At 38.4% G+C, this 19,603-nt stretch overlaps 6 protein-coding genes across 6 annotated transcripts; all 6 read right to left on the reverse strand.

Annotated features, from left to right (window-relative positions):
* Positions 1-633: 633 nt before the first annotated feature.
* LOC148918533 (wall-associated receptor kinase 1-like) lies at positions 634-5,586 on the reverse strand. The gene is made up of 5 exons (XM_089048648.1): positions 4,389-5,586; positions 4,220-4,277; positions 2,467-3,363; positions 2,333-2,376; positions 634-2,067 (listed from the first exon to the last, which is right to left on the reverse strand). Exons 1-5 carry the CDS (start codon positions 5,523-5,525, stop codon positions 787-789), a joined length of 3,417 nt encoding a protein of 1,138 aa, XP_088904774.1. The 5' UTR covers positions 5,526-5,586; the 3' UTR covers positions 634-786.
* Positions 5,587-5,640: 54 nt separating this feature from the next.
* LOC148918534 (wall-associated receptor kinase 2-like) lies at positions 5,641-7,020 on the reverse strand. The gene is made up of 2 exons (XM_089048649.1): positions 5,976-7,020; positions 5,641-5,852 (listed from the first exon to the last, which is right to left on the reverse strand). The coding sequence occupies exons 1-2, from the start codon at positions 7,018-7,020 to the stop codon at positions 5,641-5,643; spliced, it is 1,257 nt and encodes a 418-aa protein (XP_088904775.1).
* Positions 7,021-12,616: 5,596 nt separating this feature from the next.
* LOC148918535 (putative germin-like protein 2-1) lies at positions 12,617-13,618 on the reverse strand. Its single transcript, XM_089049049.1, has 2 exons — positions 13,388-13,618; positions 12,617-13,266 (listed from the first exon to the last, which is right to left on the reverse strand). Exons 1-2 carry the CDS (start codon positions 13,500-13,502, stop codon positions 12,731-12,733), a joined length of 651 nt encoding a protein of 216 aa, XP_088905175.1. The 5' UTR covers positions 13,503-13,618; the 3' UTR covers positions 12,617-12,730.
* A 611-nt stretch (positions 13,619-14,229) lies between these two features.
* Positions 14,230-15,379, reverse strand: LOC148918536 (putative germin-like protein 2-1). Its single transcript, XM_089049050.1, has 2 exons — positions 15,194-15,379; positions 14,230-15,063 (listed from the first exon to the last, which is right to left on the reverse strand). The coding sequence occupies exons 1-2, from the start codon at positions 15,303-15,305 to the stop codon at positions 14,528-14,530; spliced, it is 648 nt and encodes a 215-aa protein (XP_088905176.1). The 5' UTR covers positions 15,306-15,379; the 3' UTR covers positions 14,230-14,527.
* Positions 15,380-16,258: 879 nt separating this feature from the next.
* LOC103325265 (putative germin-like protein 2-1) lies at positions 16,259-17,185 on the reverse strand. Its single transcript, XM_008227418.2, has 2 exons — positions 17,071-17,185; positions 16,259-16,962 (listed from the first exon to the last, which is right to left on the reverse strand). Exons 1-2 carry the CDS (start codon positions 17,183-17,185, stop codon positions 16,427-16,429), a joined length of 651 nt encoding a protein of 216 aa, XP_008225640.2. The 3' UTR covers positions 16,259-16,426.
* Positions 17,186-18,424: 1,239 nt separating this feature from the next.
* Positions 18,425-19,521, reverse strand: LOC148918537 (putative germin-like protein 2-1). The gene is made up of 2 exons (XM_089049051.1): positions 19,328-19,521; positions 18,425-19,206 (listed from the first exon to the last, which is right to left on the reverse strand). The coding sequence occupies exons 1-2, from the start codon at positions 19,437-19,439 to the stop codon at positions 18,671-18,673; spliced, it is 648 nt and encodes a 215-aa protein (XP_088905177.1). The 5' UTR covers positions 19,440-19,521; the 3' UTR covers positions 18,425-18,670.
* Between the last annotated feature and the right edge of the window lie 82 nt (positions 19,522-19,603).

Here is a 19,603-nt window from a genome sequence, read left to right on the forward strand (position 1 = left end):
TTGATTGGGTCCGCCAGTATTGGCGATGAGAAGGCTATAGATATTCGTCTCGTTTCGTTCAATAGACCCATGGTTGTAGACAACCGGTGAAAGGAAAGCTTTTCTTTAATAATAAGTGCAAATTACAGGAAAAAGGTTGATTGCTACATCTATTAATGTTTATTTTTCCTGACCTACTTGGCTGAGTCTAAGTCCACGGTGAGACTTTGGAGGCGTGGTGGGCATCTTTATTATGATCAAGACCTCAGATGCATAATATATATATTTCTAACCATATACATTATATTATTGCAACACGCAAAGAAAAATTGCAATGAATAACACCACATATGCGTTTACAATTCATATAATACTACATCACCAGGAACAAGTCAATTCGAAAAGTCTTCGCCAGAGATGGGCATGGTACCTGCAGTCTTTGCGTGTTCCTATCTTTTGTGTTTGGGGCTTCAACAAATTTTAGCGGTTTCAATTCGTTGGGCTGTTTTTGTCATGCTTAGCTACCAATCCAACATCTCAAACACACCCTTTATGCATATAGACAGTGTCTTCTACATACTCCTGCAGCAGCAACAAGAATCAGAGTTTATATAAAAATTACTTAAACACAATAGTACCTCCTAACATCAACAATGTAGCAACTAGTTCATGTTCCTTCAAATCTCTATAGTTAATGTTAATTTTTCCTTCAAAAATTTACAACTGATACCAAAAGAAAAACTTAATTTGAACAGGATATATCTGGTATTTATGTACACCCGGAAAAAGTTTTCATATAGATAAAAATCAACAATTCATTAACATCTCAACTTGCATTCTGCCACACCTGCTAGTTGTACCAGTAGTAGTTGTGGTACAAGGACCACAATCACCTCTAACGTCATCATCGGAAGTGTTTGAAGGTGACCCCAGCGAAAGGGAAGTCTGATCTTCGGGACCCAAATCGTCATCAGCATTAGTTCCCCGAGGATGATTTGCCATAATTCTCATTCCCTCGAGCTCTGTAGCCACTTCTCTCATTGTAGGCCTTTCCTCCCCTTTTAACTTTAGACATCTTTTTGCTAGACGGGCCACATTTCTTACTGTCTCAATATTTCCTTCACTGACTATGTCACCATCAAGAATATGATTTAGGCGCTCTTCTTCTACTGCACAAACAAACATTCTTGCTAGGCTTCTCTCTGACTCAGGCCTATCGTATGAAAATGCCACTTTGCTTGTCAATAGTTCTGCTAGCACAACTCCAAAGCTATAAACATCACTCTTTTCTGTTAGTTGGTTCGATTGGAGATATGCAGGGTCTAAATATCCAAGTGTTCCCTCCACGAAAGTTACAATTTCAGTTTGATCTAAAGGAATCAATACTGAAGCTCCAAAGTCTGACACTTTCGCCGTGTAATTTTCATCTAAAAGTATATTCGTGGCTTTAACATCTCGGTGTATGATTTGCATGAAAGTGGAGGAGTGTAAATATGCTAGAGCTCCTGCAGTTTCTGCAGCAATCTTCAATCGTAATTCCCATGTAAGCGATGATCTTTTGTTCTCTTTACCATGAACATGCTCAAAAAGAGTGCCATTGGTGATGAACTCGTAAACTAGTAACGGCACTTCTGTCTCTAAACAACAACCTAACAGCCTCACCACATTTCTGTGGTTGATTTCAGAAAGAACAACCAACTCATTAACAAACTGCTCACTCTGGGTTGGAGCACCAATTTTGGACTTCTTAATGGCAACAGTTCTGTTATTTGGTAAAATTCCTTTGTAAACTATTCCATAAGATCCTTTGCCAAGGACCCTACCGTCATCGTAATTGTTTGTGGCCTTTTCAAGTTCTTCTGCACAAAAGATTCTGGTTGTCTCAACCCCATGATTAGCAAGCTTTTGTTGCAACAATAACCCACCATTGTCTTGAAAGTACTTTTCTTTGAGTTTGATGTACCTTCGCTGCTTCATCCCCCAATATATAGAGCATGAACTTCCAACCAGTAAAGCTAAGATGATACTAATTCCTGCACATAAGTGAAACATACCCAACTGGATTTCATAATTTTTTTTTTTTTCATTCTATACTTTTCATGGGGCAGGATGTTTAAAATAAGATTGGTTGCAAGAAGTGTGTTTTACTTAATCTATCTTTTTCTGTATATATGTACTGCCCTCTATTTTAAGCTCAAAGTATTGAAAAAAGCAATATATTCAGATTAATTCACTAGTTAAATAAACAATACATACCCATAACAATGATAACAATCGTCTTTGATTTATCTTTGCAACTTTTTCCTTTCATGCCATTGGGACATATACAAGAGTAATTCCCAGGTGTATTTACACAACTTCCAGCATAGCAGGGGTTTGACTTGCACTCATCGATATCTGAAAAAACATGTCACATTTTATATCCCAATTTATAAAATATTTAAAATAGAACAACAAAAAATCACTAAGATGATCTCATCTCATCACCTTGGCAACCATCTGGAAGGTATGGGTTTCCTTGGTAACCTTCCTTGCACTGGCAAATGTAACCTGTAGGCCGGATGACATTGGGCCAATTTATGCATGTGCTGTTTCCCTTGCAAGCAAAGTCAACAAGCTTGCTCCTTTGTTCTAAATCACATGGACCATGATCCCCAATTTCCCAATTGACAACAACTGGAAGGTGACTTGTGTTGCTGAGTTGCTGAAAACTTGTGTTTGGGGAGAATGTGAACTCGCTTTTTTCGGCAAGGAAGGCATACCTACACGGGTAGCTAGAGTCCCAGTTGGTAGGAATACTGCGACTCAATATAATAGAAATATATTGCACCCCACTAGGGAGTGAAGACAGGGAACAGGCAAAGCCAGAGCAAGAGTCGTCAGTAATTACTAGGTCGGTGTCATTGCCTGAAGAATTATCGTCACAAAAGGTGAAGCAATAGCGATGGATATTGGACAAGGTGTGTCCGTCTAGGCCAAGGCCTGGACGGAAGCCTAAAAGATTTCCTGAAGAGCCACAACCAATGGTGAAAAAATTGTTTTTGGTATTGGAGAAGGTGAAAGGAGGGGGCAGGGGGAGATCAGTTTCCAAACCGACATTCAGATCTGCATCGCAAGCTCGGGTTATGGGCTGCAAAACATGCAACTCACCCTTAAGAGAGATGTTAGTAACGTGGATTTGAATGAGATTATCAGTGCCTGATCTCTTTGTCAAATATGGTATTGGTTCTTCGTCGGGAGTGGTACCCGTCGTACAATTGATAAAGAACTCAGGTCCCCGGTAACAACCTTTAGCCATGCCAAATGGATATGGAATTGTGACATTACCGCAGTGGTCGGAGCAGCCATGCAGGGCTTGAGGTAAGAGGGCTTGATCTGCTTCAGCTGTTGTTGGTAATACAAACACCACTAGTACTCCTAGTATTAGCAATGAGATGATCTGTGGCATAAGTAGCATCCCATGTAAGGGATGTAAGCAAAACCTCATAGTCTTGTTTTGTTTGGGAGTTGAGTTGGGACTAGCCAAAATAAAGTGGCTGGGGCAAAAATGTGAAGAGGATCATCTCTGTTGCAAGAGGTTAAATGGCTGTAGGAATGAGTGTCAACCGCAAAATCAAATCAATGGCTGTGATTAAGCTGAGCCATATAACCCCTAGGAGAATATATACCCATACTGACCAGACACATGTTCAATATCCCATCAAATGGTTCTAGTCTCCTTATCGACTTTAATAAGCATCTTTAAAAGGAAACGATCTTGAGTAATTAAAAGAAAATGATATTGAGTAATTAAAAGAAACAGATCTTGAGTAATTAAAAGGAAAAGATGTGATCACAATCAAAATGCAACACCATTTGTCCTGGGATTTATGTTTAGTTTCTCAAATTAACACATATCTGAATTAGTAGTGCAGCCACTGTAAAGCAAAGTTTCTAGTGCAACCATTTACTATACAATTAATGTTGGGATAGAGTTCTTATACTCTGTCTCTCAATTTTTTTTCTTGATGAACAATAGCACAAAATAATCGAATAGCTGGGGAAAATCAAAATCAACTTAAAATGACACCCCCTTATAACTAAATGGGGTTGGTCTTCTTTCATATGTTTTTTGTAATTATAGTTATTCATTTAGAATCGGGAACGGAGGCAATTGATACATGTACCAAAATGACTTTGCATCACAAGAATGAATTGGCCATATTAGGCCTGCACAGAAAGCCAAAGATTGCAGCCACACCAGTATGTTGGTTGCTGAGAGCTGCAATAGCAATAGCATAGTCAGATCCTACATTTCTCTGATAGTGCACAAGTCCAATGGAAAAGACAAATACATCACCCTTATGCAACACCTTGGTGATGTGACGATTGGCATTGCCATATTAACTTGCAAGTTAAATGGTTGAATACGACTTCGAATTCGTTCGACAACAGAAAGTAGGATCACTAGAAACACAATCACTTCTAAATTCAGCAACAGAAGCATTTGAAGGTGACCCCAGAAAATTTGAAGTCTGGTCTTCAGGACGCAATTGAACATTTTTTCCCCGTGGATGGTGGTTTGCTAAAGTTCTCATAATTCCCTCTAGCTCTATAGCTACTTCTTTCATTGTAGGTCTTTCCTCCCCTTTTAACATTAAACATTTTTTTGCGAGATGAGCCACATTTCTTACTGTCTCAATATTTCCTTCATTGACAATGTCACCATCAAGAATATGATCCAAGCGCTCTTCTTCCATTGCACAAACAAAAAGTCTTGCTAGACTTCTCTCTGCCTCAGACCTGTCATAAGAAAATGCCACTTTGCTTGTCAGTAGCTCTGCTAGGACAACTCCAAAGCTATAAACATCGCTCTTTTCTGTTAGTTGGTTTGAATGAAGATATTCGGGGTCTAAGTATCCGAATGTCCCTTGCACCAAAGTTTTTATTTGAGTTTGATCTGGAGGAATCAATACAGAAGCTCCAAAGTCTGACACTTTTGCTGTATAATTATCATCTAATAGTATGTTCATAGCTTTCACATCTCTGTGTATGATTTGCATGAAAGTGGAGGAGTGCAAGTATGCTAGTGCTCCAGCAGTTTCTGCTGCAATCTTCAAACGTAATTCCCATACAAACGATGATCCTTTCTTTTGTTTACCATGAAGGTGCTCAAAAAGAGTGTCATTGGTGATGAACTCATAAACTAGTAAAGGCACTTCTGCCTCTAAACAACAGCCTAATAGCCTCACCACATTTTTATGATTGATTTGAGAAAGAACAGTCAACTCATTAGCAAACTGCTCACTCTGAGTTGGGGCAGCAACTTTCGACCTTTTTATGGCAACGGTTCTGTTATCTGGTAATATTCCTTTGTAAACTACTCCATAAGCTCCTCTGCCAAGGACTCTACTATCATGGTAATTGTTTGTAGCCTTTTCAAGTTCCACTGCAGTAAAGATTCTGGTTGCCTCACCTCCATGATGAGCAAGCTGTTGCTGTAACAACAAACCGCCATTTTCTCGAAAGTACTTTTCCTTGAGTGTGATGTACTTTCGTTGCTTCATTCCCCAACATATGTAACTTGAACTTCCAACAAGTAAAACCAAGATTAGACTGATACCTGCACTTAAACATTATCAAATTGGAATTTATAATGTATTTCATTCATTCTATAATTTTCTATAGCGTGTTTATTGTGCTATGACCATAGAACCAATATCCCATGTTATTAGTCAAACACATATAACACATACCCATAACCATGAGAAGGGTCTTAGATTTCTCTTTGCAACTTCTTTCTTTGGTGCCATTGGGACATAAACAAGAGTGACTCCCAGGTGTATTTACGCACTTTCCGACAGGGCAGGGATTTGACTTGCACTCATCAATATCTGAAACAAAATCACAAAATTAAACCCTTTCATCACAAATTACTCAGATAACTAAGATCCCAACATTTAAATATTTATATATACACATGTATATAAGTATGTTCTGCATTGTGATTTGATCACCTTGGCAGCCATCTGGATGGTATGGGTTCCCTTGGTAACCTTTCTTGCACTTGCAAATGTAACCTGTAGAGCCATGGATGTTATCATTAGGCCAATCCACACACTTGCTATTTCCCTTGCAAGCAAAGTCCTTCTTGCTCTTTCGAGCAGCATCACATGTCCCATGACCCCCGATTTCCCAATTGACAACCACTGGAAGGTGGTTTGTGTTGTTGAGTTGCTCAAAACTCGTTCCGGGGGAGAATGTGAACTTGCTTTGTTCCACAAGAAAGGCGTACCTGCACGGGTACTTAGCGTACCATTTTCTATGTCGAGTTCGACTAATATTACTAATGGGAGTCAACATCACCATAAGATTTTGCACTCCAGCAGGGAGTTGAGCTAGGGAACAGGCAAAGCCAGAGCAAGAGTCGTCGTTAATTACTGGGTCAGTGTTATTTCCATCAGAATTGTCATCACAATAGGTGACGCAATAGCGATATATATGGGGCAAGGTAGTGTTTCCATCTAGGCCTTGGCCTGGACGGGAACCTTGAAATACTGCAATAGTGCCACATCCAACGGCGAATAAATAGTTTTTGTCTTCAGAGAAGGTGAAAGGAGGGGGCAGGAGGAGCACACCGTCAGTGTCATTCTGATCTTCACCGCAAGATCGAGTGACAGGCTGCAAAACATGCATATCACCCTCCTCAAGAGAGATGTTAGTGACACGGAGCTGAATGAGATCATAAGCACTGCCTGATCTCTTTGTCAAATATGGTACCGGGTTTTCGTCATCGTGAGTAGTAGTACAGTTGATGAAGAACTCAGGGCTGCGGTAGCAACCTGGAGCGATGCCAAATGGATATGGAATTGTGAGATTACCACAGCGGTCAGAGCAGCCAAGCAAGGCCTGAGGCAGGAGGGCTTGATGATCATGTGCTGCTGCTGTTGTTGATGATGTGCTAATTGGTAAAACAAGCACTAGCTCTAAAACTATTATTAGCAATGAGATCAGTCGCATAATTGGCATCCCATGTAAGGACTGAAAGAAAATCCCTTCCATGTCTTGTTGCCTAGGCAAATATGTAGACTAGAACATTGCGGAAAGAAATTAGAGGGATTTTTCATGTCAAGCCCACGAGCAAACCAATAGCTGGATTTTTAATGGCAACCCCTAATTTTTCTCAATCTTTTAATCAGTTCATCCAAGTAGGGATATATTCTTTATGTGGAATGAGGGATGGGACCTAATCTCCCATTTGACGAAAGAGTTGACCAATCCATTGCTTTGATCCTAAGGCTTACTATAATCATCTTTTGGAATTTAATGGAAGAGATCTTTACTAATTATTAGGGAGATATCTTTAGTAATTTAATTGAAAAGATATCTCAATCAAAATATAAAACCGTCAGTACCAGTTTTAATGTTTGACTTCCCCTTCCAAATTTGAAGTCTAATACTCTCCCCAGGATCTCGAGCATCTGCATTTAGAGATGGTGCATTTACCCGCATTTCATAAAATTTGGACCATTCAACTAATCGAATGCTTGTGAATATGCTACATCAGTTACAATAAATTTGTTTCCTTTTTAAAAAAACTGACCCTATTTAGTGCATTTGATAGAAAAAATAAATAACAATCCCTTTGATAATAAATTCTCTAGTTTTGCCTACCGCTCTCTTGGTTCTTCCTCTGTATTTGTAATCTATTCTTCTTCTTCTTTATATATATATATTTTTTTGGTTTTTGGCTTCTTCTTCTACTTTATTTCAGAGCTTCGACTTACAAGAGGAGTCAACCAAGATGTTGTAGACTCATAATTGGTTCTAGGTTTTCAGAAAACTATGATAGGAAATTTCCTGTGCTAGGAGGCAATACATCCAACTGTTCTGAACAACAAGCAGGCCCTCCTAGTCCATCCCTTCCTCCCAAGTTCAAGTGTCGTACCACAGAGTGATGGATTGTTAATTTGGAAAATGGCTTAATATCACAAAAGGTCCCTAAGGTTTACGAAATTATCAAATTGCATCCTTAATGTTTTTTTTGTCTCATTCGTGGTCCCAAAGTTAGTATGTGTAATCATAAATTGTCCAAGATTCTGTCAAAAACTCCGTTAGTTTGCTGACGTTACATTTATATATATATATATATATATACATATATATACCACAAACATTCTTCTGGTTCATGCACTTATCACAAATGGTCCTTGCAAAATTTTTTAATTTAAAAATATATATTGTATTTTAAATACACGTGACACTACATTATTTGATATGTGGGCTCCACATATATGCCAAATCAACAAACTAATGTAGTTTTTTAAAAATAATTTAAAAATCATAAAACTCAAAATTGAAAAAACAAAGAGTTTAGGGTTCATAAATGGTCCTGAAGGATAAAATCTTCTACAAATGGTTTTTTCATTTTTAAATTTTATGAATTTTATTTTTATTTTTATTTTTTATAAAAAAACTTCACTAGTTTGTTGATGTGGCATATATGTGGAGCCCGAATCTTCAAAAATATAGTGTCATGTGTATTTAAAATACAATGTATATTTTTAAAAAGAAAACCATAATTTTATGAATTTTAAATTAAAAAATTAAAAAATTTCTCAATGACCATTTATGATAGGTAGGTGAACCTCAGGAATGTTTTGTAATATATATATATATATATATATATATATATATATATATATATACTAGGAAAAGGAATGCAATGCAAGCAACTAATGCAACTTAAAATAATGCTTAATGAAAATAGAGATAACTGAAAATAGCAATTTTATTTATACTCACAAAGGATTTTTCACAACAGCAACTAAGCAACTCTCGAATAAAAACTCTCAGTGTTTACAAAGATGATTCTTCTAAGATTGTTTAGAGAGAATCTATAAAAACTGAAATGTAAATTGTATTCTACTTACAACTGAGGCCGAAGCCAACTTATATAGAAAAAAGCAACTATGGTTACCTAGAAAGTAACTATGGTAACCGAAAGTAACTCAGGAGGTGAAGGCAATAATGAGAGCATGGGGACAACCCGATTCAGCTTTCAATTTTGTCTTCAGGTGACTTTTGCTTTTACTTTGGTTTCGCAACTTTACTTATGGTGAAGTGTCGGGCAACTTTTGCTTTCACTTTTACTCGCGACTTTTGCTTTAACTTTCAGTGAAATGTTGAGAATATGGATGGAGCAGCACGGGAAAGCAGGCGGCTATTTTCCAAGATGCTTCAATCAATTCCACCAAGGCAACTATTGTGTCGGAATCTGGATGCTTAGTCGACCCTAAGTCGTAGGCATCATAGGGCTGTTGACTGTCTTCATACAGCTGTCTTCATACCAAGATTTCTTCTTGGGCTTGGGCTTATATGGTTCTGGCTCTTGCATGGGCTGGCAACTAGACGACGAGGAAGAATCATTGTCATCATCATCATCCATTTGAGAGGCTTGATTCAGCAATCGAGGGCAATTTCTCGATCTCAGATTTGGACTTTCCTTCAATGAATAGGCAGATGTGGCGGATCCGTGGGGAGACCGAATCGGACATGGCGTGGGACCGGATCAAGCTCGGCAGATCATTGTAGACATATCTCGCAATTCACAACTTCAAATTTGTCCCACCATTTGACCGAGAATTGGCGGGCAAGAACTCGTATCAATGGTGACCTGTAAGACCACTTGAGAATCCAGGAACCTTATACCGCAAGAAATAGCATCTGTTTAGGAAAATTAAATCAACTCTGGTGAACTTGGCTTTGAAGAATACCAGGCTTCAATATAATCGGAATAATTATATTGTAATTTTGACGATCTGGAGGGTTTTCAACTGATAGGGATGACTACTGAAAAACTCTTGGCTTATGACTCTGTGTATATAAAGGGAATGATAAAGGATGATCTCAAGTTGCTGTCAAACCGCTTACAAGACTAGGATTGCAAGCCTCTATCCTTCTTTGTTTGCGTGATGCTAGATTCACTAAGTTTAGTGATAGTACTTTAGGAGTTATTGAGTCGAGTTTGTGTAATGGTCCAGTTCACCTTGATTGTTACCCAGATTTCACTGTAAGCCTTAGTGATCCACATATCCTAAAAGCCCTGACTCTGAATATTAAGACCAAAGGTTACGATGTCCTCCCAGGAACCCAACCCCTCTTTTAAACTTAATTTCTTCTTTTAGGAAGTTCAACTAGTTGGCTTTTCTGATAACCTGGACAGACCTAGAGACTGACTGTTTCTGCAAAGCCCTTAGGTTATGCAACTCAGGCTTAGAAAGAAACTCAAACTTAACCTTTTCTCCTAGGTAAGTAGATATGACACCGTCATAATCTACCTGGAAAGGATACAACAAGGAGATGAAGGGTAAACCTAAAATGACTTCGTCAGTGATGTTCGTGTATGGTCCAGTTGATGAAATTCTCCCAGTTGCAGTTCTTGAGTTAATCCGCCACTTGACCATGCTTTTCCCACCAATGAAGGAACCAGTAGGGAAAAAGACTTTTAAACTTATTGTCAAAATTAATGAACCAGGAATGGCTAAAATCCTCGGACTTGTGGAGGAAGATAGAATACCAAGCTTCAATATAATCGGAATAATTATATTGTAATTTTGACGACTGGAGGGTTTTCAACTGCTAGGGATGAACTGAAAGACTCTTGGCTTATGACTCTGTGTATATAAAGGGAATGATAAAGGATGATCTCAAGTTGCTGTCAAACCGCTTACAAGACTAGGATTGCAAGCCTCTATCCTTCTTTGTTTGCGTGATGCTAGATTCACTAAGTTTAGTGATAGTACTTTAGGAGTTATTGAGTCGAGTCTGTGTAATGGTCCAGTTCACCTTGATTGTTACCCAGATTTCACTGTAAGCCTTAGTGATCCACATATCCTAAAAGCCCTGACTTTGAATATTAAGACCAAAGGTTACGATGTCCTCCCAGGAACCCAACCCCTCTTTTAAACTTAATTTCTTCTTTTAGGAAGTTCAACTGGTTGGCTTTTCTGATAACTGGACAGACCTAGAGACTGACTGTTTCTGCAAGGCCCTTAGGTTATGCAACTCAGGCTTAGAAAGAAACTCAAACTTAACCTTTTCTCCTAGGTAAGTAGATATGACACCGTCATAATCTACCTGGAAAGGATACAACAAGGAGATGAAGGGTAAACCTAAAATGACTTCGTCAGTGATGTTCGTGTATGGTCCAGTTGATGAAATTCTCCCAGTTGCAGTTCTTGAGTTAATCCGCCACTTGACCATGCTTTTCCCACCAATGAAGGAACCAATAGGGAAAAGGACTTTTAAACTTATTGTCAAAATTAATGAACCAGGAATGGCTAAAATCCTCGGACTGGTGGAGGAAGATAGAATATCAGGCTTCAATATAATCGGAATAATTATATTGTAATTTTGACGATTGGAGGGTTTTCAACTGATAGGGATGACTACTGAAAAACTCTTGGCTTATGACTCTGTGTATATAAAGGGAATGATAAAGGATGATCCCAGATTAGTTATCAACTACAAGCCCCTTAATTCGGTCTTAGAATGGATTAGGTACCCCATACATTCTGATCCAGTTGCCATTGCTAAGCACTACTTCCCTCCTTGTTTCCACTATATGCCTCCCAGTCCGTATAAGTCCCTCAAGTATTATAGAGATATACTGCTTGAGAGCCAATCAGTTGAAATCAAGCCGATAAGGGATCGAGATCATCATGAGATCATCCTTTATCATTCAGGAATATTTTTCAAAGGGTTAATACTCTTCCTGAGATCATCCTGAGATCATCCTTAGGAACGTTTTGTGATATTAACCCTTTCTTCCTCTTTCTCACATACGTCTTTAACTCCATGGTTTGCTAACGATGGGTAGTGTAACCCAACATTGAAGAAAATAAACGACCAAGCCCGTTCATCAATCAGAATATATAGTAATCAATTGGGTTGTTTTTATTATCAATTTCTGCTGATAACTACAGCTTGCGATAACAATCAATTGCAATAGTGTATTTGGAATTTAAATGCTATTGATTGGAGCAGAAAGCCGAAAGAGAAAAAAAGAAAAGATCAGCTTACAAAGACACAGGAGGGAAGAACCAAGAGAGCGGTAGGCGAGACTGGAGATGGAGGGATTTTTTTTATTTTTATTTTGGTTGTCAAAGCCACTAACAGCGTTAGTTTTAAAAAAATGAAACAAACTTATTGTAGCCAATGTGGCATATTTACAAGCATTGGATTAGATGAATTGTCCAATTTTTATGAAATGAGAGTAAATGCACCATTTCTAAATGTAGAGGCTCGGAATCCCTCTCCCCAACATCTCCATCCAGCCTATCATTTAGTGAGCTGGCCAAGATAGGATTGTGGTTGGGTCCGGTCCTGTCCCACCTCACGTCATGGGGGATAGGACTTGTTTTCAATGATATGTGGAACAATTGTCCATCTCCAAGCACCAAATATGAAAGACGACAATAGTCCATTTTAATCGAAATAGTCATGTCCGTCCTGTCCAATTCAAACCATGCATGTAACATACCATAGTTCTTATCAGTATTAATAATTCTCTATCTTCTTCACACTATTTTTTAATTCACTAGGTAAAAGCACAATTTCTAGTTTAGCCATAACAATACAATCAATAACTTTGGGATAGAGTTCTTTAATCACTGTCTATATAGTTTCCTCTTCATGATCATAGTACAAAATAATTGAATAGCAGTGGAAAAATCCACCCCTTATATTCAAATGAGGTTGGTTCACTTATTTAGAATATAGAATGGAGGTAATTGATAACACCTTTATCAACATGAAATGCCTTCACAAGAATGTCATTGGCAATGCTAGGCTTGGACCCAAACACAGCACTAGCGATTATCACCACACCTGGATTTTGGCTGCTGAGAGCTACAATAGCAACAGCGTGACCGGATCCTACATTTCTCTGATAGTGCACAAGTCCAATGGGGAAAACAAACACATCACCCTTCTGCAACACCTTGGTGATGTGACGATTTTCGGGGCTCGATGTCACAAACCCAACTTCAAGGCTGCCTTCCAGGACTGTGATAATTTCGGAGGCGCGAGGATGAGTGTGCGGAGGATTGACACCTGACGGTGCATAGTCGATACGGACAAGAGAAATGCCGAGAGTGTTGAGTCCTGGTAGCTGAAACACAGTTACTGGTGTTACACTTGACCCAATTGGGTTTGATGTGTTGCCTTCTAAATGAAGTCCACAAAATGAAAAATCAGCAGCTTCAACTGTCTTGGGGTCCTTGCAAGCTAGGCCATTAACCAGCACTGCCACATTTAACTTGCAAGTTAGTTTGGTAATAACATCATATTACATAGAATTCAAACCAATTTGAGTGTTTTGGTTAGTTTTTTTCACAAGCAGAGAAGCAAAAAAAATCATATATACCTCGACTTCTTGTGTCTGCAACGCAGAAATCTTGAAGCGGACTATGATCAGATGCAATGACAACTGACAAAGAAAAAGATAAGACCAACCCAAAGAAGAAAATATAAAAGGCCATTTGGTATTTTAATATGCTGCTCTAGAAGTTGTGTCTAATTTGTGGGTCAAATTAAAGTTGTGGGAAAAAATTGTGCAAAAGTGAGGAACGGCAAGGGTCTAAAACAACTACAACCATATATATATATGTGTGTGTATATCTCTGCAGTTCAAGCACTGAAATATATAAAGTCTGTGGCCCCTTCTTTTCCATTTTTTCCTTTTTTTATTAGTGCTTGTTGCCTAGCGGCGTGCTACAGTAGTAGCAAAGGGATATAATGGCTTGCTCTCATGCAGACAAGCTAGTAGCAAAGGGATATAATGGCTTGCTCTCATGCAGACAAGCGTTCTCTTGTGTAATTAAATTTGAGAGCTGAAGTGGTCGGCTCCTTGTATCTTTGGCCTACCATTCACCAAGGTGTCTTTATGTACAAGGGACAGAGTTATAGCTCTTTTTCCATGCGCACTTTGAAATCACATTTTGGTTTAGCTTTAAAAACTGATATCGTTGGCCTACCATTCACCAAAGTCTGCTTATATATTGATGTGATTTAATTACTTTCTTAAAAGTATAGATAAAAACAGGGATATTTGTTCTCCATGTGGTTTATTTGTTGTGTGAGAATCTACTTATTTTGTCACATGAAAAAGCCTTTGGCTATTTGATCACGGAAATACTATAATGAGGGGTTGTGGAAACAAAAGATCTTTGGTGGAGCCTGGTCGGTGTTGTATATTGAGCTATAAAAAAATGAACAAAGTTAACCTAAATGAAGCAGAGCCGGGCCCAAAGAGCAACCAGGCCAAGACAGAGCAGATCACTCCACAGCAAAGGCCTAAACAAAGTAGTAAAAACATTGACCAGGCCACACAAGGCAAGCAAAATAATAAAACAAGAAAACATATATATATATCAACTTGGTTTAGATTGCTTATTGAAAATAAACACGAACCGTGCGTTTTCTTTATAAATAAAAAAACACATTAGACACTCAAATAAACTCTCAGTCCCTTTTGACTTCAATAGTGCAGATTCCATCTTGGAGTCTAAAACCTTGACTGGAAATTGTAAATTGTGTCCTTATCCACTTGGAAAGCCCTTGTAAGAACATCACTAGAGATGTCAGGATTCGATCCAAACACTGCATTTGCAATGGTAATAACACCTGGATTTTGGCTGCTGAGAGCTGCAATGGCAACTGCATTACCATATCCAATATTGCGCTGGAAATGCAGAAGGCCTACTGGGAACACAAACACATCACCCACATGAAGTATCTTGGTGATGAGACGGTTTTCGGGGTGGGAGGTGATAAAGCCTACTTGGAGGCTCCCTTCAAGGACTGTCAAGACTTCACTGGCTCGAGGATGTGTGTGTGGAGAATTAACACCCCACGGTGCATAATCGATACGAGCAATGGAGATGCCAAGAGTGTTAAGTCCTGCAATTTGGGCTACATTGACTGGGGTCACATGTGAACCGACCGTGTTTGATGTGTTGCCTGCTAGGTGAAGGCCACTGAAGGAGAAGTCATTGGCTTCAACAAACTTGGGGTCCTTGCAAACAAGGCCATTGACTGGTACTGAAATCATATGATCATGAGAGAACTACATTAGAAACATATATATAATTACCAGTTTACCACTAGCTGACTGATTGATATGAAGTCCTTTTTGGGAAATACAGTAACATATGTAATTATATATAGCTACCTGATCTTACTGGGTCAGCCACGCAGAAATCCTGAAGAGAACTTGGATCAGTTGCCAAAGCAATGGAACAAGTTATGGCGATGAATGCCAAAAATAGAAACTGAAAGGCCATTGGAAATAATTCAACTCCAAGTTCTCTTAAACTTTTTTTAAGGATGAACTTGAAAGAACTGTGGATTAAGACCACTACATGTCTCTGATTTTATAGAGATTAAGAGTGTTAAATTTTCTAGTCTTTGTGTGTGATCATTGAAAGCTTGTCATCACTTACCTCCCTTTATCTATAGGTGCCGGCATTGAAATGGTTTTTTTTTTTTCTGAATATATGATAAAGAATATATTACTCACAAATCTTGAACTGCAAAGTTGGCAGTTGGCAGTTGGCATGCAGATTATAAAATCTTCCTACGTACGTACCTCTTTTGCTGCTCTGTTTATAATGCATAGATTTTTGTCATTCAGATTCTATGTGTTAGTTATTAACTGTTCCACATACTTGCTATGTACTTAGAGTATGCATGCAGCTGGAACCTTCGGAGTATTAAAAGGAGTCATGATTTAGAATGTAGACAGCATTTAGTATTGGAGGTTTCTTTTTGTTTTAAGCAAATTTAAATGGAAAGCCGGTTCGGGTTTTTTTTAATATTGTCCGAAAGAACCAGAAATAAATGTGAACTTGTTTTTTATTCAGAGATGTGGACTCGTTTTTTAACTCATTTTTTTATGTTTCAACAAATTTTGGTTTTTTTCTTCGACACAGAACAAACTTTATGTTTTAGTGTCATTGCATTGGTCCTTTGATTTCAAGATCATCGTTTTTTGTTGCTTGGTTATCTTGGTTTTCAGTCTATAAATCTTTTAAGCCATGTAGATGGGTTCCCAAAAATAGCTATTTTTAAATCACTGGTGATGAAAACTACTATAGAAACAGTTTCCAAAACTCAAAGCACTCATCTTTTCCTTCAAACTCTATGTCATGGCAGAACTTCAGGATTGGTAGCAAACTTCGACAACTATTATTCTTTCTCGGAGCAATAGAATCAAACATAAACAACAACAGATCAACTTGATAACATATCAAGTGACCATAAACGAACTTCTGAATCAAACAAAATAATTGACCAACAACATGACTGCAATGAAAAATAAACTGTCCAAATTTTCTAACACTACATTACACACTTCAAATGAATTCTAAGTCCCTTTTCATTGAATTAGATTCCAAATTGGACTCTAAAACTTGGACTGGAAATTGTAGACCGCATTCTCATCCACTTGGAAAGCCTTTGCAAGAATATCCGCAGAGATGTCCGGCTTTGATCCAAATACCACATTTGTTATGGTAATGACACCTGGATTTTGGCTGCTGAGAGCTGCAATAGCAACTGCATTACCATATCCGACATTCTGTTGGTAATGCACAAGGCCTACTGGGAACACAAACACATCACCCTTCTGAAGCACCTTGGTGACGTGGCGGTTTTCAGGGTTGGAGGTGACAAAACCCACTTTGAGGCTCCCTTCCAGGACTGTTAAGATTTCGCTTGCTCGAGGATGTGTGTGGGTAGGATTAATTCCCCATGGTGCATAGTCGATGCGCGCAATGGAGATGCCAAGAGTATTAAGTCCTGATATTTGAGCTACATTAACAGGGGTCACGCGTGAGCCAACTGCGTTTGATGTGTTTCCTGCTAGGTGAAGCCCACTGAAGAAGAAGTCATTGGCATCAACAAGTTTGGAATCCTTGCAGACAACACCATTCACCAGTACTGAAATCATGATGAGAAAATTCCATTAGAAACATAAAAAAATTCCACTAGCTGGTTGACATTATCCTCGTATATATGTACATATGAATATGATTCTAGCTAGCTAGCTATCTAAGGTTTTCGGATCAGCCACGCAGAAATCTTGAAGAGAACTTGGGTCAGATGCCAAAGCAATGGAAGAAATTATGGCAAGGAAAGCCAACAACAGAAGCTGAGAGGCCATTGGAATTTGGAATTCTTTGGCTCTATATTGTCACACTGTCAAGACAGTAAACTTTGGAAGCAAGTATAAACTTGAATTGTGGATTGAGAACATATGCCGCTGCAGCTTTTATAGAGAGGGAGCTCGAGCTTGTGGGTTGTCCTATATGCACCGAAAATGTCTATTAGTCTTTGTATCTGCGTATGTGAATTTGTTCTGTACTGAAAGCTTGTCATCAATTACCTGACTCAAATCTCAGATGCCGGCCTTTAAATGGTTCCTTTCTGTGTATGTATGATAAGAATAGCTAACCAGGTCAAAGTTAATGAACGGAGGCTATCTTATTATTTTATAGTGGAAATTGTGGCCCTATTCTCAACTTGATGAGCTTCAGGAGACTTCTTCAGTTGAACAGGTCATTATGAAGCTAACTTATATGCCTTTATATTTATACAATACTTGATTTTGTCAAACTCTGTCTTGAGATATTTTATCAATCTAGAAGTTTCTTTCATATATGAAAAACTACGAACGATAACAAAGGAAATTCTTTCTATGTAAATTATTCTTCGATTCCATCAGACAACCATGCAAATCCTTTGCACAATTGAGTGTAATATGAAGGGTCACTTACCTTGTTGGAAGATAAAGAGAAAAAATTAAGGAATTTAGCAAGCCACCAACAGTTTGCTTAAGATATTTCAAAATGGTTGCTTCCATCATGGAGTTTTAGCCACAAATTCTTTTCGTGGCCACATTTTCTACGTAAAATACCATCAGCGAGTATTTTTTGCTAATGATCCATAGAGAAGAAATCACCATATCATCTCTGTACAGGTATCTTCTGAAACCACAACTAACAGGATTTCATTACTGAAGGTGTTTAGCAGCGAACCACCTTATCTTGCAGTGCTCATAGCTGGAGGCATTTTCATGATCAGTCAACCTAACAGTTACCTATAGCTTAGTTTCTAATCTTCAGGATTCCCAATTGCTCTCATTGTTTTATTTTACCCTTGTTACATCAATTTTCCGTTCAGCAGAATTTATGTTCTCCTTTAACTGCATTGGTCTTTTGCTTTCTGGATCATCATTCTTGCTTTAACTGATTGGTTTAAGCCCTTAAATCTTTTAAGGCAAGGCAAGAATTCTACAAATAAATAAATAAAATTTCCTAACCTCTTGTCAGTTGTTCATGAGATTGCATGGACATTTGCTAGCTGGCTAAAATTGTTTTCCAGTACTTTAACCATGGCCTCCTTATATGATAGCAAACTTCAATAATAATTTTATTTCTTGGAGCCTCGAATCAAACAAATAGCAAATAAACTTGAGTACATTTCTAAGTGAGCATAAACAAATGATTCTGAATCAGACGAAATTTATGGTAGACCAACAAGACTGCAACGAGAAATAAACTGTGACAATTTTCTTAACACTACATTACACACTTCAAATGAATTGGCTGTCCCTTTTCAGTGAACTATAAAGGTTCCAAATGGGACTTTAAAACTTCGACTGGAAATTGTAGACTGTGTTCTTCTCCACTTGGAAAGCCTTTGCAAGAATATCAGCAGAGATGTCGGGCTTTGATCCAAATACTGCATTTGCAATGGTAATGACACCTGGATTTTGGCTGCTGAGAGCTGAAATGGCAATTGCATTACCATATCCCACATTTTGTTGGAAATGCACGAGACCGACAGGGAACACAAACACATCACCCTTCTCAAGTACCTTGGTGATGAGACGGTTTTCGGGGTTGGAAGTGACAAAACCCACTTTGAGGCTCCCTTCCAGGACTGTCAAGATTTCACTTGCTCGAGGATGTGTGTGTGGAGGGTTAACACCCCATGGTGCATAGTCGATACGGGCAACAGAGATACCAAGAGCGTTAAGTCCTGCAATTTGGGCTACGTTGATAAGGGTCACACGCGAACCAACTGCATTTGATGTGTTGCCTGCTAGATGAAGCCCACTGAAGAAGAAGTCACCGGCTTCAACAAGCTTAGGATCCTTGCAGACAAGACCATTCACAAGTACTGAAATCATGATGAGAAAATTACATTAGACACGGATATAGTTTACCATTTTATCATAGTATGCATGTATTTGTTTTGCAGAAATACAACAAAAAATATATGAAATTGTGATTCTAGCTACCTGAGTTCTTTGCATCAGCCACGCAGAAATCCTGAAGAGAACTCGGGTCAGATGCCAAAGCAATGGAAGAAGCTATGGCGAGCAATGCCAACAAAAGAAACTTAGAGGCCATGGGAAATTCTCTCTATCTTAATGTCACACTATATATCAAAGATTCAAGGCAGTAAACAGAGAGATGGACCAACTTTGCTTAAACTTTGTAAGCAATGATATATATAAACTTGAGTTGTGGATTGACACCATATCTCTGTCTCTGCTTTTATAGAGAGAGGGATC

The sequence above is a fragment of the Prunus mume genome, linkage group LG3 (assembly GCF_029339155.1).
Source record: "Prunus mume cultivar Tortuosa linkage group LG3, ASM2933915v1, whole genome shotgun sequence".
NCBI lineage: Eukaryota > Viridiplantae > Streptophyta > Magnoliopsida > Rosales > Rosaceae > Prunus > Prunus mume.

Bases quoted from the DNA above. Each gene is read 5' to 3' on its own strand.
- LOC148918533 (XM_089048648.1), bottom strand. From the start codon at position 5,525: ATGAAGCAACGAAAGTACATCACACTCAAGGAAAAGTACTTTCGAGAA. The intron at 2,377-2,466 runs GTGATGAGATGA...ATGTTTTTTCAG, and splicing joins CCTTCCAGATGGTTGCCAAG to ATATCGATGAGTGCAAGTCA. The intron at 2,068-2,332 runs GTAAATACACCT...TGAAAAGTATAG, and splicing joins CCTGCTATGCTGGAAGTTGT to AATGAAAAAAAAAAAAATTA.
- LOC148918534 (XM_089048649.1), bottom strand. From the start codon at position 7,020: ATGGAAGGGATTTTCTTTCAGTCCTTACATGGGATGCCAATTATGCGA. The intron at 5,853-5,975 runs GTGATCAAATCA...ATTTTGTTTCAG, and splicing joins CCATCCAGATGGCTGCCAAG to ATATTGATGAGTGCAAGTCA.
- LOC148918535 (XM_089049049.1), bottom strand. From the start codon at position 13,502: ATGGCCTTTTATATTTTCTTCTTTGGGTTGGTCTTATCTTTTTCTTTG. The intron at 13,267-13,387 runs GTATATATGATT...TAAATGTGGCAG, and splicing joins TGCAGACACAAGAAGTCGAG to TGCTGGTTAATGGCCTAGCT.
- LOC148918536 (XM_089049050.1), bottom strand. From the start codon at position 15,305: ATGGCCTTTCAGTTTCTATTTTTGGCATTCATCGCCATAACTTGTTCC. The intron at 15,064-15,193 runs GTAGCTATATAT...ATATGATTTCAG, and splicing joins GGCTGACCCAGTAAGATCAG to TACCAGTCAATGGCCTTGTT.
- LOC103325265 (XM_008227418.2), bottom strand. From the start codon at position 17,185: ATGGCCTCTCAGCTTCTGTTGTTGGCTTTCCTTGCCATAATTTCTTCC. The intron at 16,963-17,070 runs GCTAGCTAGCTA...TCATGATTTCAG, and splicing joins TGATCCGAAAACCTTAGATA to TACTGGTGAATGGTGTTGTC.
- LOC148918537 (XM_089049051.1), bottom strand. From the start codon at position 19,439: ATGGCCTCTAAGTTTCTTTTGTTGGCATTGCTCGCCATAGCTTCTTCC. The intron at 19,207-19,327 runs GTAGCTAGAATC...TCATGATTTCAG, and splicing joins GGCTGATGCAAAGAACTCAG to TACTTGTGAATGGTCTTGTC.